The sequence below is a fragment of the Syngnathoides biaculeatus genome, chromosome 3 (assembly GCF_019802595.1).
Source record: "Syngnathoides biaculeatus isolate LvHL_M chromosome 3, ASM1980259v1, whole genome shotgun sequence".
Taxonomy (NCBI): Eukaryota; Metazoa; Chordata; class Actinopteri; order Syngnathiformes; family Syngnathidae; genus Syngnathoides; species Syngnathoides biaculeatus.
The window spans coordinates 11,402,987-11,417,698 of NC_084642.1; the positions used below are offsets into that span (position 1 = coordinate 11,402,987).

At 38.7% G+C, this 14,712-nt stretch overlaps 1 protein-coding gene across 1 annotated transcript in view; it reads right to left on the minus strand.

Moving 5' to 3' along the window:
* Nucleotides 1–14,712, minus strand: part of LOC133497966 (CUB and sushi domain-containing protein 1-like) — a 521,981-nt gene that overhangs the window by 107,518 nt on the left and 399,751 nt on the right. The window contains exons 28-32 of the mRNA XM_061814268.1: nucleotides 14,510–14,701; nucleotides 10,803–10,929; nucleotides 10,330–10,541; nucleotides 4,560–4,751; nucleotides 1,563–1,701 (exon numbers count right to left, since the gene is read on the minus strand). Of these exons, the coding sequence (XP_061670252.1) occupies nucleotides 1,563–1,701; nucleotides 4,560–4,751; nucleotides 10,330–10,541; nucleotides 10,803–10,929; nucleotides 14,510–14,701 (862 nt within the window). The remainder of the gene's footprint in view (nucleotides 1–1,562; nucleotides 1,702–4,559; nucleotides 4,752–10,329; nucleotides 10,542–10,802; nucleotides 10,930–14,509; nucleotides 14,702–14,712) is intronic.

Below are 14,712 nucleotides of genomic sequence, written 5' to 3' on the forward strand. Positions count from 1 at the left end.
TCTTAGCTCGCCTTTTGGGGAGAAGTCACTGTCGTGTTTTTCCATGTACAGTCCTAAAATACCGCTCTACATTTCCCTTCTTTGGTAATGCAATGGCAGACTGGCAGATGAGGCATACCCATTTCAAAAATGTCACTGTGAAAAAAATACTCCTCCTTCCATTCCGTATGAAAGTAGTAAGTTATTGTCTTCTTTCTTGCTCCAGTTCCCCCACTCATTTTTATAACCTTTCTTAAGTTTGAGATTGGAGGGAAGTCAATGACTAGCATGTTAGTTCTAACATGCTTAGCACTGTTGTTTGAGCATGCATGCGTCCGAAGTGTCAGAATTATTCAGATGTCATAGATTATATACGTATATCAATCAAGCAACGGGATTGGTGAGCTGATGTTTTTTTTTTTTTTTTAATGTACCGTGATGTCATGTGATCTACTAACCTTACAAGTTGATCACGATCGACACATAGAGAACCCCTGTGGTAGGCTATAACCTGAAAAATGTTTGGTCTGTATTTGGTTCAAGTTTTATCTTCTTCTTCTTTTCCTTTCGGCTTGTCCCACAGCATGTCATCTTTTTCCATCCAAGCCTATCTCGTGCATCTTCCTCTCTATCACCCACTGTCCTCCCTCACAACATCCATCAACCTTTTCTTTGGTCTTCCTCTCCCTCTTTTGCCTGGCTGCCTGGTTCAAGTGTTATATATTCTATTTTTATTAGTAATATAACCACAATTGTACTAATATTCATACTATGATTGTTATCATTATATTATCATGATTATTTTTTATTATATATGTGCATCACAAAAGTGTAAACACACACAAAACATGAAAATGTCATACATATTTGATATGAATAAGATATATGGAAATAAGAACTGCAGTGGAAATCGAATAGAATTTTGGAATTTTGAATGTATAGTATCCTGTCAATGTTCGTGTGGCATCATTGGAGTGCATGATCAATGACAAATAAACATGCCCAATTACCCAAATGACAGTAAAAGTGGGGTGGAGGGGACCCCTGGAATTGATCATAATTAAAGCCAAAGCATTGACCGTTTTAACCCCATGTTCTAAATAAGGTCCATTAACGACGTGCAGACCATTAATGACAATTGACGCTTGCTGGGATACATTAACCACCACTTAAAATAAAAAAATAAAGAAAGAAAGAAACGAGGAGACTGCTTAACTAGATCCGCTCAAAGTCGGCACCATGACTCATGTTAAGGACCTCATGTTGGCATTTAGTGAACCCATTAAATCTTTTAGCATGACTGCTTATTTTTAACAAACATTGCAGGATCACATCCTCTCATTATATTGGTGCTAAATACGTCAAAGACATCCCTGCCTGAAGGAAACTGAAAACTGAGCTAAAAGGAGGTGCAATGCCATTTAAAGCTAAATATTTCATGACTTAATTCACGTTAGAAACACCAACACTGGTGTTTCTGCAGACACAAAATTCCACTTGCGAGCCGAGATCTCAAAGTGCATTTTTTGACAGTTACACTTTCATTAAAAGCCGCCGTGGTCACGCATATTTTGGGCTCCTACCTTTTGAAGATAAGTGCAATGACAAAGTCTGGGTTGACTCGGATTCGCCAATCACACTCTTTTCCTGGGGGGTAAGGTTGGGGGTAGTTAGGAGACAGGATCACTCCAGAAGGGCCACTGATGTTTCCACCACAGGTTGCTGGGGAGAAAACCCAGAAATAGGGAGATGATGAGAACACAACAGGCTTTCTGCGGGGAGAATCACCGCTTGACACAACATCCATATCAAGCCCAATATAGAAGTTGAGGAGAAGAGGGTTAGCCATTGATGAGAGGTGTGCCCAAGGTTGGAGATGAGAGAAAACGACACCTTGTGGAAGACTGGTATTGCTAAAGAGAGTGAAAAAAAGGAGAGAGCCAAGGCTGTGAAATTTGGAAACTGAGTGAGGCTGGGGGAGTAAGCAGTAAAATCACCACTGGTGGTCCTGTTATCCTGCAACAACAGAGTAGGGGAAATATTTAGCACCAGTGATCAATTAAGGCACTGATGCGCTGACATTAAGGACGACTCAGGGAGGGAGGTGGGTGTGAACACATTAGCAACGGTGAGCTAAAGGTAAACAAAGGCCTTAATCGTCAAGTAGATTACTCACACACAGACATACACTTCCCTAAATAACCTGTATAATGCTACTCTCGGGAGATGCATAATATTAAAAAACAAAGCGCAAACACAGAAGAGGATTTAAACCGTACAAAAGGTGAGGAGAGTTAGCGGCAGCATTGGAAACAAACGTCATGTTTCTATTGTAGAGGTTGTGGGATTACAGAGTTTCAATACAACATTGTGGCAATATTTTGCCAATGCTACTTATAATACGATCAAAGCGTTAATGCGATAATCATAATATTGGTAGAAAATCCTCTACCGCAATTCACAATAGCTGTGGAACTGAAACCAAATCTGTGTTGCTGAATATCTTCCTGCAGACATATAAAGTTGAAACCAGATGTATACACATTACACAAAAAGAATCATCCACAATTTTCTAAAAGTTTTTATTATTTTCTTCAGAATCTTACTGTATTACATGCAGTAAGATTACCATGCCTTTAAAAATATTGGGGAAACAGATGATGTCATATATATGGACAGCACAGCTGAAACACACTGGAAACTCAAACAAAATAAGCCACAATATCATGAAGAATATTTTGGAATTGCAGCAGTCTGGTTCATCGTTGGGTGCAATTTCCACATGCCTGAAGGTGCCACGTGCATCTGTTCAAACAATTACTGTGGTACCTCTACTTACAAACGTCTCTAGTAACAAAAAAATCAGGTTACGAAACGCCTCTTTGGAAAAATATTGTCTAGTTACAAAATAAATTTCAGGATATAAAAGGAAAAAATGGGTGCTGGATCCTGTATCTTGGTTTGTGTGGCGGGATAGAGCTGCTTTCCCATGGGCTTTCGCCGTAGCATCTTCATAGCATCCCATTGGCTCGGAGGGATGTCAACCTTTACCCATGATGCTTTGCGCTTCCCTTGGACACTGGACTGGAACTTTTCAAATAATTCCTTTTACTGCTACCAATCATTATTATCCTCCTTTGCTGCATACAACATGATGACACCATGTTCTTCCACCATGTCTGCTAAACTTTACCCAGAGCACCTTTTATAGATTATTGTTTGATAGCGCAAGCGCAGTACAAGTCAGTGTTTGTCCAGCTTGTAGTTCCTCTACAGGGGAGGTTTTAAAGCTGCCTCATTTGTGCTGAAGTATTTATACGCCTTAGATAGAATACGCCATCTAATAATTGCTAGAACTCTAAGGCAACTCAGTATTCCATTTGACTAATTTGGCGGAATATTTGTAATGGCGTCTTCAAGGTGACGAGACTGTTAATACTTCAGTCAGAGTGTGTCAGGAGAAAAAGGGTTGGAAAATAATTTCAGTGATTTGCTTGATACAACTGACAAAAAAACTGACCTCATAAGAAAGACACGGTGCAGCAAGTGTGAAAAGCAACCATAACTTAGTAACAGACAGCCATGTAAAAGTCAACGATTTGTGTTTGACATTCTTCTTTAATAAGGGAAACAATTTATTTAAAACTGCGATCAAAGTGCTAGGACACAGCGCCGGTGAAAAATGAGTCAATGCGGGGCAGAGACAGCACACAACTAATTGTGTGAGAAAATGAAATATTTATCTTCCCACAGCCTCAGCTTTAACAGCCCGTATTTCAGTAAACAAACATCACCTTGGACACTTGAATATAAAACTGGATGAGATCTATAAAAGGGAGCATCTGTAACAAATCTGCAGGCTTGTGTGAGGGGCTGCTGATGAGTTATTTCTAGTGACCGCCACACCTCCTGACTGGAATCCACCCTCAAGACAGCAAAAACAAGGGCATATTTTGTCATTGTAGAGCCAGTTGTCAAGAGGTTTTGTCCGGAAAATAATGGACTGTAATTATCAGAAAATATTTTTGGCAATGTGTCCTGACTGAAGTAAACACCCTGGACAGTTTTGTCCTGGGACAAGGCAGGGCTGAGTCCCAACAAAGTAGGTGCAAAAGAAACCTGTTTTGGGAGCAATAAAACCGGGGAACCCAATCACAGGTACTGTACATCATCACTGAGGTTTGTCCAAGCCTACTCCAAGAGACCCCTTTCATCACAGTCAAACATTGGCTGGATCAGGACAGTCACAAACCAGATCCAGGCAACCGGAGCCAGGAAGAATGACAATACAACGTACGGTATAAGGAAACACTGGAGCTGGGAAACGGGATAAATAAAACACTACTGTTGATAATGAATACAAGTAAATGTCAGTGAAATTAATGAAAGAAATAAAAAGACGGAGTTAAAGTCAAAGATTGTGGGTTTGGTCCAAGTTTCTCTCTCTGTGCTTCAGAATCGTAAACATTGTTTTTTTTGGAATTTTGTCCTGGTTACGCTGAAGGCTGTTTGCTGCTCTTCGTGACCCTTTCTCTAAAATAGTAATAAAGGCAGTAATCACCAAAGTAATGCACACCTACCCATGCATGTTGGCGGGTCAGGCTGCCAGTAGAATCTGTTATCCATTCGGACACACGTGATGGTATCAGGACCCTGGAGCTGATAGCCAGGGTCACACTGAAACGTCATACTGTCACCGGGCTCCTTACTGTCCCCGTATCGAGAGCCATTTACTGGGATCCCAGGGTCATTACAGGTCGTCGCTGTTGTGGCTGGAGAAAGTGAGACAAATCAAACACAACAGCATTATCTGTCTGAAAACAAAAAAAAAAACGCAATTTTGAGACACACAATAGTCCATTATGTGGTGAGTCCAAAAAGGCCGTACTGTCATTGTATTGAAAATGCAGACAAAAAATGTTGCATATTGTGTACGGAATCTATTATCTGCCATGACAGTTTTTGTGTCGAGACACAATCTAACCGTGTTTGGAATGTGTTGCATACTGGAGATCCATTCCAAACCACGATAAGCGATATGTATTGGTAATTTATTTATTTTTGTGGGCAGGGGCCAGAAGGAGTCATTTAAATTTTGACAAATCAGCAGTGCTGCCAACACTCAAACATGTTGGCACCCTGAATCATGGAAGCATAGAACTAGGGAAATACAAGATGGCTATTTTGTTTAAAAATTTAAATAATTTTCTTTACTTTTGATTGTTCTCCAAAGCTAGTCCTATTTTCAACAGGAGCCAGGTATAGACTAAAAGAAGACAACCATCAGCATGTGAAAAAAAAAAAAAAACATACTCCAGCCGTGGGGTGTGTGTTTATTTGGGTTGTTTGAGTTTTTTTCATTTTCGCCGAATAGCACACCTTAGCGTTTATGTTTCACTGTGTGTTTGTTGCCTCGCTGCCTGGGACAGCATTTTCTCATGTGGAGTTGTGTTGATCTTATTTAGTGTGAGGAGCTTGCATCTAGAATCCTTGATATAAAATGCGCCTTGCAACAACTCTGTGTTCATCTGCGAAAGTATAAATAAAATTGACTTAAATATACCATAAATCATTGTGTTTTCATCACATGGGTTGCTGACGTTAATGCTCAGTTGATAATGCAAGTAACTCTGCTGGTCTTCAATAAAAAAAAAGAAAATAATAATTAATGATAAATTATATTATTAGTTGTTTTAAAAAAATCTCCACTGGTCTTCAATTAAAAATATAATAATGATTAATAAATAATAATCATAAATTGAGTTATAGTGTTTTAAAATAAAATAGTGTAAGCAACAACACTGTTGTGGGATTGAAAGCTTTTTTTTTTTTAAGTAACACTTATGTAAATGCATGGAGTCAACATTTTGACTTGAAAACATGCATTTGAAAATAATTATTGAAAAAAACTAATATAGAAGTAATTATAATATATTTTCATTTTTTTATTTATAGAATTTTTGACATCCTTTTACTGGGTTTAGAGGCTAATTTCGGTTGAAAATGCCCAGGATGCCCCCTTTCAAGGCATTCTAGTTGGTCTTTGGGACCTGGTAGTTGACACGGATGTCCATTTTCCAAACCGCTTATTCTCACAAGGTTCGCAGTAGTGCTGGAGCCTATCCTAGCAAACCTTCGGGCGAAAGGCAGGCTACACCCTCAACTGGTCCCAATCAGTCACAGGGCAGATAGCGACACCATCACTGAGCGGGAATCGATCCCACACCGCCTGCACCAAGGTCAGGCATGAATACCACTACACCATCAGTGACTTCCCATTAGTATTCCATATGTTAGAAGAATTTGCATCATACATTTGATCTCAAACGCTATGATCAACATTCCTGCAGTACATACTGCACTTGCAGTATATTGTACTTTATCAGTTTTCTTAAACCATAAAATAGAGATGGAGTAGCAATTGCGGATTGATTGCCTTTCTCAGAGGACACATGTGAAAAGAAAGAGAGAAGGATATTTTAGGATGCCGTTACTGAACTCCTAATCTTTTTTCAATGTGACTTGGGCGCGATGTGCGTTGCTCCCACACATTTTGGCGACAATGACCAAAAGCATTGCTACGTCACCCGCAGTTACATCACAAAATTTAAGTATAGTTAAGTACTGTTGTCAAACACATGTATGCTTTAGACACTGTATTTGTATTGCTTGGCGGCAGATGCCCGGCAGGGTCGCTGGCTCAAAATCCGAAAATGCACTTCCAGCATGTGTGAAAGCTTATGTTTATGAAGTCATCCCCCGCCAAATGAGCCAGAACACACAACAATTCTGGTTCCAAAATGCTTAGGAATTTCTCCAAAAGCAAATTGAAGCCATTCATTACATCCTCTGACGTCGGCAGGTGAAGCAAAGCTTTGCATAAGACAGCGCGTTGTCGCTCGGCCATTTTTTCCCCTGAGTGGGGTATAGCAACCACTAAGTGGGCAGGTATTTGAATATTAATTGACAAAAATAAAGCTATTGGAATCACTCGACAAACTTGAACCAGACTCATCATGACCTGTTATACATAAAACAGTGTAGAAAAAATTTGGGATGGAATATGACCTTCAACAACTTACATCGTTATGAAATACAATTTATGCACTTCAAATTATTCCATAAATGATTCCATAAATATTCCATATTTGACAATAATGCTTTATATTATTATATATTATATTTTGCAAACCAATATTATTCAGTATGGTATTAAATATCACCTTTACCTCGAGGAACATGAGGGAGTAGAACGAATTAACATACTGATGGAACAAATAACCAAACTTTGATTAGCAGGTTAGTGTCAATATTTGGGATATGAAAACAAATGTGCCTGAGAGAGTGAGAGGGAAAGAGAGCAAGTGATATCACACTGCATAAATATTCATATTTGGAAATAACCCAATAAAATGGACTTTAACGTACTATTTTGTGTAGATGTTGCTGCTGCACTCCTAATTAGCCCTTACACACAAAAAAGGCATGAAAAGATGGGTCAATCAATATAAATATTGAGATATTGATACAATGACACAATTGTCAAAGACCAAGACAAAATAGTAACATTTGTACCAATTTGAGAAACATATTAAATTTATAAACCTCGGACGAGATTGGAATGAAACAGGAAATCAGTTAAAACAAGAACATTTCTTATAGTCTGGTGGTTTTATTAATATGTGCACTGAAATGCACACCCATAATTTGTAGAGATCTATCTGATATCGAGGCAACACACACGCATATGTTTGTGTGGACTGGACCACATAAGCACTAGTTTACTACACTTTACTTCATTTCCAGACACTGCACTGCTGGGAGCAATGCATCTTATTGACTGAGCCTCGCAGCAGCATCCCTGTCAAAGCAGCATTTTCCATTTTAACATATCCAAGCTCGACACATGTCACTGCTGTGGAATTATTCTTAAAACAAATAGACAAAAAAAAAAAAAAAAAACACCAAGCATTTTAAGTCAGGCGACATGTATAAGCTAAAGTTGGACACTTGGACAGCCTTTCACCTCTCATCCCCTGTGGATTGGCCCAGAGTCGTGCATGACATGGCAGACGATGCCGGTGAATAACAATATGGATCTCTCAACAATTATACCAATTTCCTGCAGACATTCCATCACCTATTTACTCAAATCTGTCTCAATGGAACTGTCTTTATTTTGCTTTTCAGGGGAAAAAAAAAAGAAGAGAGCATGCAGATACATGCCTCAAGCACCTCTACAGGTAATCCGGTTCGATCTCCTTTTGGTCGAGAGTTCACGTGATGGTTTTATGCTTTAACCGCATTGATGAGGTATTACATGGCTTCGTCACTACTCAGCTAGGGTCGTGTACTGCTCAGGGGGGTAAAGAGTGTGTCGTATGTGACGCATCGGTCTTAATTACACTACGAAAGCCGTTGAAGTATCGTAATTTCTCATGTGTAATGCGCACCTATGTATAAAACGCACTTGACCGTAAAATTCTGGAAAACCCTTCCTCGTGTTTTCATGTTTAATGCATTTTTATGATGTATGATTTTGTTCCTACCCATACGATCAAAACAAGAAGTATTATCTGCATTTTGTCATTTTATCAAATAATTAGTTCGTAAATTAGTTATTAGTTAAGCAGATTATTCAAACATAATACTTTATTTGCTCTTACTTTGAAATTCACACTGCTTTTTTAATTTAGTAAATGAGAAAATGCACAGTTTTGAATAGAATGGGCATGTTTGATTACCCAGGCAGAATTAGTAAGATGGGTGGAATTCATTAAACAAAACATGAGGGGACAGGAAAAACACTTTAATGTTCTTTTAATGGGATTCAAATTAAACCGTCAAGAATTTCAGAAAAGCATTATCATTAAACAAAACAATTGTAGCAAAATTAATGATGGTTGTTGTTCAGTCTTCAGTCATATTTAAAAAAACAATTTTGCACAAATTCTCCCAGGGTATGTACTGTAACGTTATGAGCATAACTGTACATTATGCAATTATTTGTACCCCTGTCATAATGGAATGAAAGTGGAGGCTAATTTTTTTCCGATAATCTCTAAGTGATGTTGGCAAATTGGAATGAAAGCGTACACTTTTCTCATAACCTCTATGGGGCAGTGGCATATTGGAAAAAGTGTACAGTTTTTTTCACTAGCTCTAGATGGAGGCATACATTTATAAAATGTGAGGTTTTTTTTAATGATTTAGTCTTTTACCTATGTATAAGCCACACTATTGGCATTATTTTTTTTTGTGGGCGAATGCACATTATAGATGACAAATTACAGTATTTCTTTGCAAAGATTAGAAAATACTATGGGGGAACAGCTGTCTCCTTCACACCCTCACACAGGACTGATGAGGGTTTATTTGGGTCCTTGCTCAACAAAGGGCATTGTTATTATTATTTTTTTTAGGATAGTACACGCCTGGGATGGATGAGCGCAAAGGTGAATATTTAATTATAAAAAAATAAACTTCTGAGTGTGTTGTCACTGATATGACAAGGATAATCTAACACCGAGGTATGAGATTATCCTTGGATTTCAGAACACAAAAAAGTGTATGTCCGTGTGTGTGTGCATGTTTATGTGAGTGAAAGGAGCGCTAAAGGTACACGGTCATGACGGTGCGTCTACTTTCTTATTCGGTGTGCCTGTGATTGATTTTTGCTGCCACAGTGGATTTCAAAGACACGGACGATGATTCTAAAAGGATGGGGCAGAGACATTTTTGGGTTGAGTGCCTCATAACAGCAAAGGCCATCACTGCACTGAAAGAGCAAGTTATTGCACAGGTGACACTTTTTCATGGAGACAAGTAATACTGCACATTGTTTGTTCCATGGTGTAAAATAATGGTCTTTCCACAAAATTATCAGCGATGTGTATCTAGTAGCACTATATTGACACAACATAAAAATATCTTGCTCATTTGTTGAACTTTCCAGACAGAGGATCTCACAAATTCATTTTCAAAATTGGAGCATGGTCAAAATGAATGAATAATTATGAGCTGTTGTAATAGCTCTTTGGAAGAGTTTTGATACACAAGAAAATAATATTAAGAATGACAATAGTGCTGTCCAAATGTACCATATGCTGTTCCATGGCCCTTATTTAAAAAAAATAATAATTAACCACTGCGTTAAGATGAGTGTAAGATTATGAATGTCATAAAAATGTGGGGGTTGTTTAGATTGAATTAATTGGATCAGATCACTTTTTATCAGATTGACATATATTGTTCAATATTGAGCACCATAGAAGGTTGACTTCCCAAATTTTTTTAACCACTCGTTGATATTGTTATTTAACAAAGAAAAGAAGATAAGAGTGCACTTACTGGAAAACTGGATGGAAAAGCCTTGCTTGCTGATGAAGTAGTCAGCGTCAAACTGAAGCGTAAGTACATTAAAAGTTGAATGGATATCTTCTGGTAAGGCCGGGCCGGACCATTCTTTCAAAAGGATCCCTCCGTCCGACGGCCCTGATGGCCCATCCCAGACTCTCAGGATGTCATGGCCGATCTCAGTGTCAAAGACGATAAAGTGGAGACTGAGGAGGAAATAATTAATATAAAAAGATCTGCATGTTCACACTTCATCTTTGCTCTTCCTAGTTTTTGGCTTTTTTTTTTTTTTTAAAACCAGAAGGACTCATTTAAACAAATATTGGAAGTGTGTGTGTGTGTGTGCGTGTGTGTGTAGTGGAAGAATATTCACTGAAGGTTATGTTTTTAATACTAATTGTGATTAACTTATTATTATTATGACAATTTTATGATCTTTACGACTTACTAGATTCTTGTTAAGTTACCTGATAGTCTTGCCGGTATCCGCCTCTATAGTCCAGGTACAGTGGAGATTGTTGTCATATGGGGCAGGGTATCCCGGAGATAGAATTCGTCCAGACACTGCTCCAGTGATGTGACCTCCACACTCCGCTGCAAGGACACAAGACGGTGACATTGTCAAACACTGCTTGGATAACATATCGTACGATTTACAGCTACGGTGGACTTTTACTTCCATTATTTTTATAGAAGAAAATATATCTTATAACCACCAGGGACAAAACCACAAATTGTTGGATTGGATTATAGTAAACAAACTTTGCAGATGCAGTAGCTGAGTTACTACTGCTTTAGCTATAAATTTCATTTCAATCCATCAAGAAGATGTTTGAAATGTTGAAAAAAAAATTTGCTCTTATAAGATTGCTTCACAATAACAATGAGCCAATAAATCATCGCACAAGGCATTGACTCTCATTATTGTGTCAGCATGATTACTGGTATCAATAATTGTAGTCTTGTAGTCTTCTTTTGCCATATTAACCTACTTAACCCATGAAGCAGTTTCTTCTCTATTACCAAAAGCTTGAAATAAATAAACAACATGGACAGGCTTGACTGGTACACTCAACCTTGTATTGCCAAAGCTCCTGTTTTATTTCTAAGGAACTCCCAGGAGTACTAAAAATCCAAGAATAAATTAACGCTAAATAAATAGAGATCCAACATATATATCTATATTTTTTGCGCTACATTGTCCAATATGGTAGCAAGAAAAGGACAGAATCTTCATAGGAGACATTGGAACAGATCTTGATGAAGAAAGAACTTAAGATGTGTCTAGGTATTTATTTTATTTAGAGGAACCACTATGCATTCAATAAATCAACCTACATTATTGCTTCAGCATATACAGAAATACAGACATGCAGAGGGAGAATGGCTAGCCTACACATATCCAGTAAATAACAGTTTCCCAAAAGGAGTATGGTGAAGAAGACCACTTCTCTTTGAGTCAGTTCAGGGAAAGATGTGAAATGGGAATCATTCTGGGCAAAAGCACCTCATCTACATGGCAGTAAAAGCAAAGATTTGATTGACTGAGCCAGACAGACAGGGAGTGAGACAAACATAAAGGCAAAGTGAAAAATGTTCCAAAAGAGAAACAACAGAGGCAGATGCAAAGGTATTTAGCCCAGGGACCTGCGAGCAAGTATTCTCCTGGCTGCTGGCTTACCTGAAATAAGACTGCAACAAAGCTGCTGCAAATTAATGCTGGACTGTGATGAAACACAAGAGACAAACACACACCTACAAACAGACGCACTAGGCCAACAAGTGTATGCATACACATATATTCTTTTTAGTTTCTATTAGCAACCAAATCAGGGTATGTCCAGCCACCGAAAGCTCAGGTGTGCAAGCGGGTTACTGAGAGACAATGTCGGGTTCAACATTGGGGAATTACAAATTAAAATGTTCCAGAAGCCCGCACAATCCCTACAATGTAAGAATACTTAAAGGCTTTCGTTTGTTGAATATGCAAAGCCACATGTTAAAGTCAAGTGAAACTGGATATTTACCAAGCAGACTATGAACTTAGACAAGAAGAGGATGTTTCTCGGTGGGTTTCCTGGTGACCAAATTACATTGGACACGGGGCATGGCAGTGACCAGATGAAAAAAATTATACTTAGTTTACAGCAGTCAACAAAACATTCCATTAAAATCTTTGGCTCGGATTTCTTCTCAACTACAAATGGCACAAACAATACTGATAGTTCACATTTTCATACTTTTTTTTTTATTTAACAGGATGAATAATTCCAGGATCAATGACGTGTCGCTGTTAAGCACAGTAGTACATACCCATCTTGGACAATGTAAGATATGAATCATAAATCAGTATCTGTGTCAGCACATTCTGATACATAGGTTAAGATGAGTAGAACCGCAAATGGGAAAGTGGTGATGGAGCCCTGTAAGCGTGGTGCCCAGCAGCAGTGTTGGACACGGGGATTTTTGCAGTCTCAGAAGATTCAACATAAAACAAAGCAAAAAAAAATAAAAATGCTCAGTCTTGGCTTCATCAAAGCTGGTGGGCACCCCGGTGTCCGACTCAGTTACTTCCACACCATGTTCCAATGCTTGCTTCGCTTCAGGCTTAAACATCTGGCCAAAAATGATGGATAAAATGTGTGTGATCTGTCCCTGCCTTCCTCCAACAACTGGGACTGTGCGCGCCAGGCTTGGTTTGGGGGATGTTCCAAGCTTTGATTGCCAAGCGCTGTTGTGGTGAAGGTAGAGTTCAAGCGCTAGGCATCGCTCCAGCAGTCAGGGAGGTCTGTGTCAGAGCTAGAGTACGTAGGAATGAGTTACGTCGCAAAAAAAAAAGGAAGTCCTCCACAATCACATGGGTAGTGAGCATGTGGTCAAAGGGCTTTATCAGAACAATATCAGACGAGCAAACATGGGTCAGTGGCTGATATTTGGTCTTGGCCACACTGGGCAGTACTTGGTTCCGCATAAAAGCACAAGCCCTGCGGCCTCTTGATAGAGGGAAGAATGCAAATTCAGAGTGACAGTCCTTGGATACTTTGGTACCCTTTGGTACCTAAGTCCCTTTTGGCTCATGGTTGCCTTGGGCAGGAAACCTACTGAAGGCCAGCATTTTGCATTCCAGTTGCGACGTTACAGCCTACTTCGAAACGCAAATATGTCACTTTAACCCTCTGTTAACCAAGCAGGGTTCCAGGTTATCTGAAATTATGACCAGCTTTTTTCAATGTGAAAAATGGACTAAAAGATCACGTCCATGTTCAGATTGAAAATCCGATTTGATCAACACTGGTCAATAATGGCAAATGCCACATCGGTAAACTGGAAAAGGGGCTCTAATGTACCATGTGCAAAAATGCAACATGGGTCAACAGAGGGTTAATTCATGAGTACAATACCATACCTGATGTTATTTATCTTGGCGATCACATATTGTAAGCTTTATCTTTTTTTTTTTTTTTTTTGGCCAAAATTGGGTCCTGGTTTCCATACATTTGATCAGTTTTTGTTAAAAAAAAAAAAATCTTGGAATTGTTTTCCAGTCTATGTCCTTTGTGTGTTTCCGATTGCTTTTGTTTCACGTTGACGGATTAATCAAGACAACAGAGGTTCTGCTGTACTGATAAAAATGTTACAAACTTGGTAATGAGATTAACTAAAAGACTGTATAACTTTTAATTATCCTCTGAGAGAATAAAAAGGACATACGAAACCATGTCTTCTATATAAGAAATCATTTGTCTGTTGGTGTGTAGTGAGATATGTTTCTTTACTCTCTTTTATCAAAGACTGTATGCATGCCTGTTCAAACTATTGTCTTGTGTCAATATACTCGTATGCATTTGAATCTGTTTAGAAACAGGTTAGCATGTAGAAAATGCTGCATGGTATTTTCTCATGTAATTAACTAGCCTCAAACACACACTTGCTGAAGTTTTTCTGTTGCTTTGAGTTAAGATAGAAACCAACATTAAATGAAATATCGGTTATCAGGAATGACACTGCCGAAACCAACAGCACTTAAACATTCCATCACAAGTTAACAATTTGAGATTAATTATTGTTTTTACTGACTCATCTCCGGCAGTATATTTAGCTAAATTGTAGAAATGTTTTAAAGGGTAAAAGGTAGGAGGTAGTCATAGACTGAAAAATTAATTGGCATACACACCTATACAGGATGGAAGTGGCTTGTCCCAGACACGCCTGTCCCCACTTAGACAGGTCAACGTACTACTTCCATGGAGACTGTAGCCAGGGTTGCAGGAGTAAAGGACGAATGTGTTGGCATAATGGCCATCGTCCTGGATCTTGTAGCCATAACTAGGGATGCCAGGTTCTTCGCACCGTACCAGGTCAAAACCTAGAAGAGAC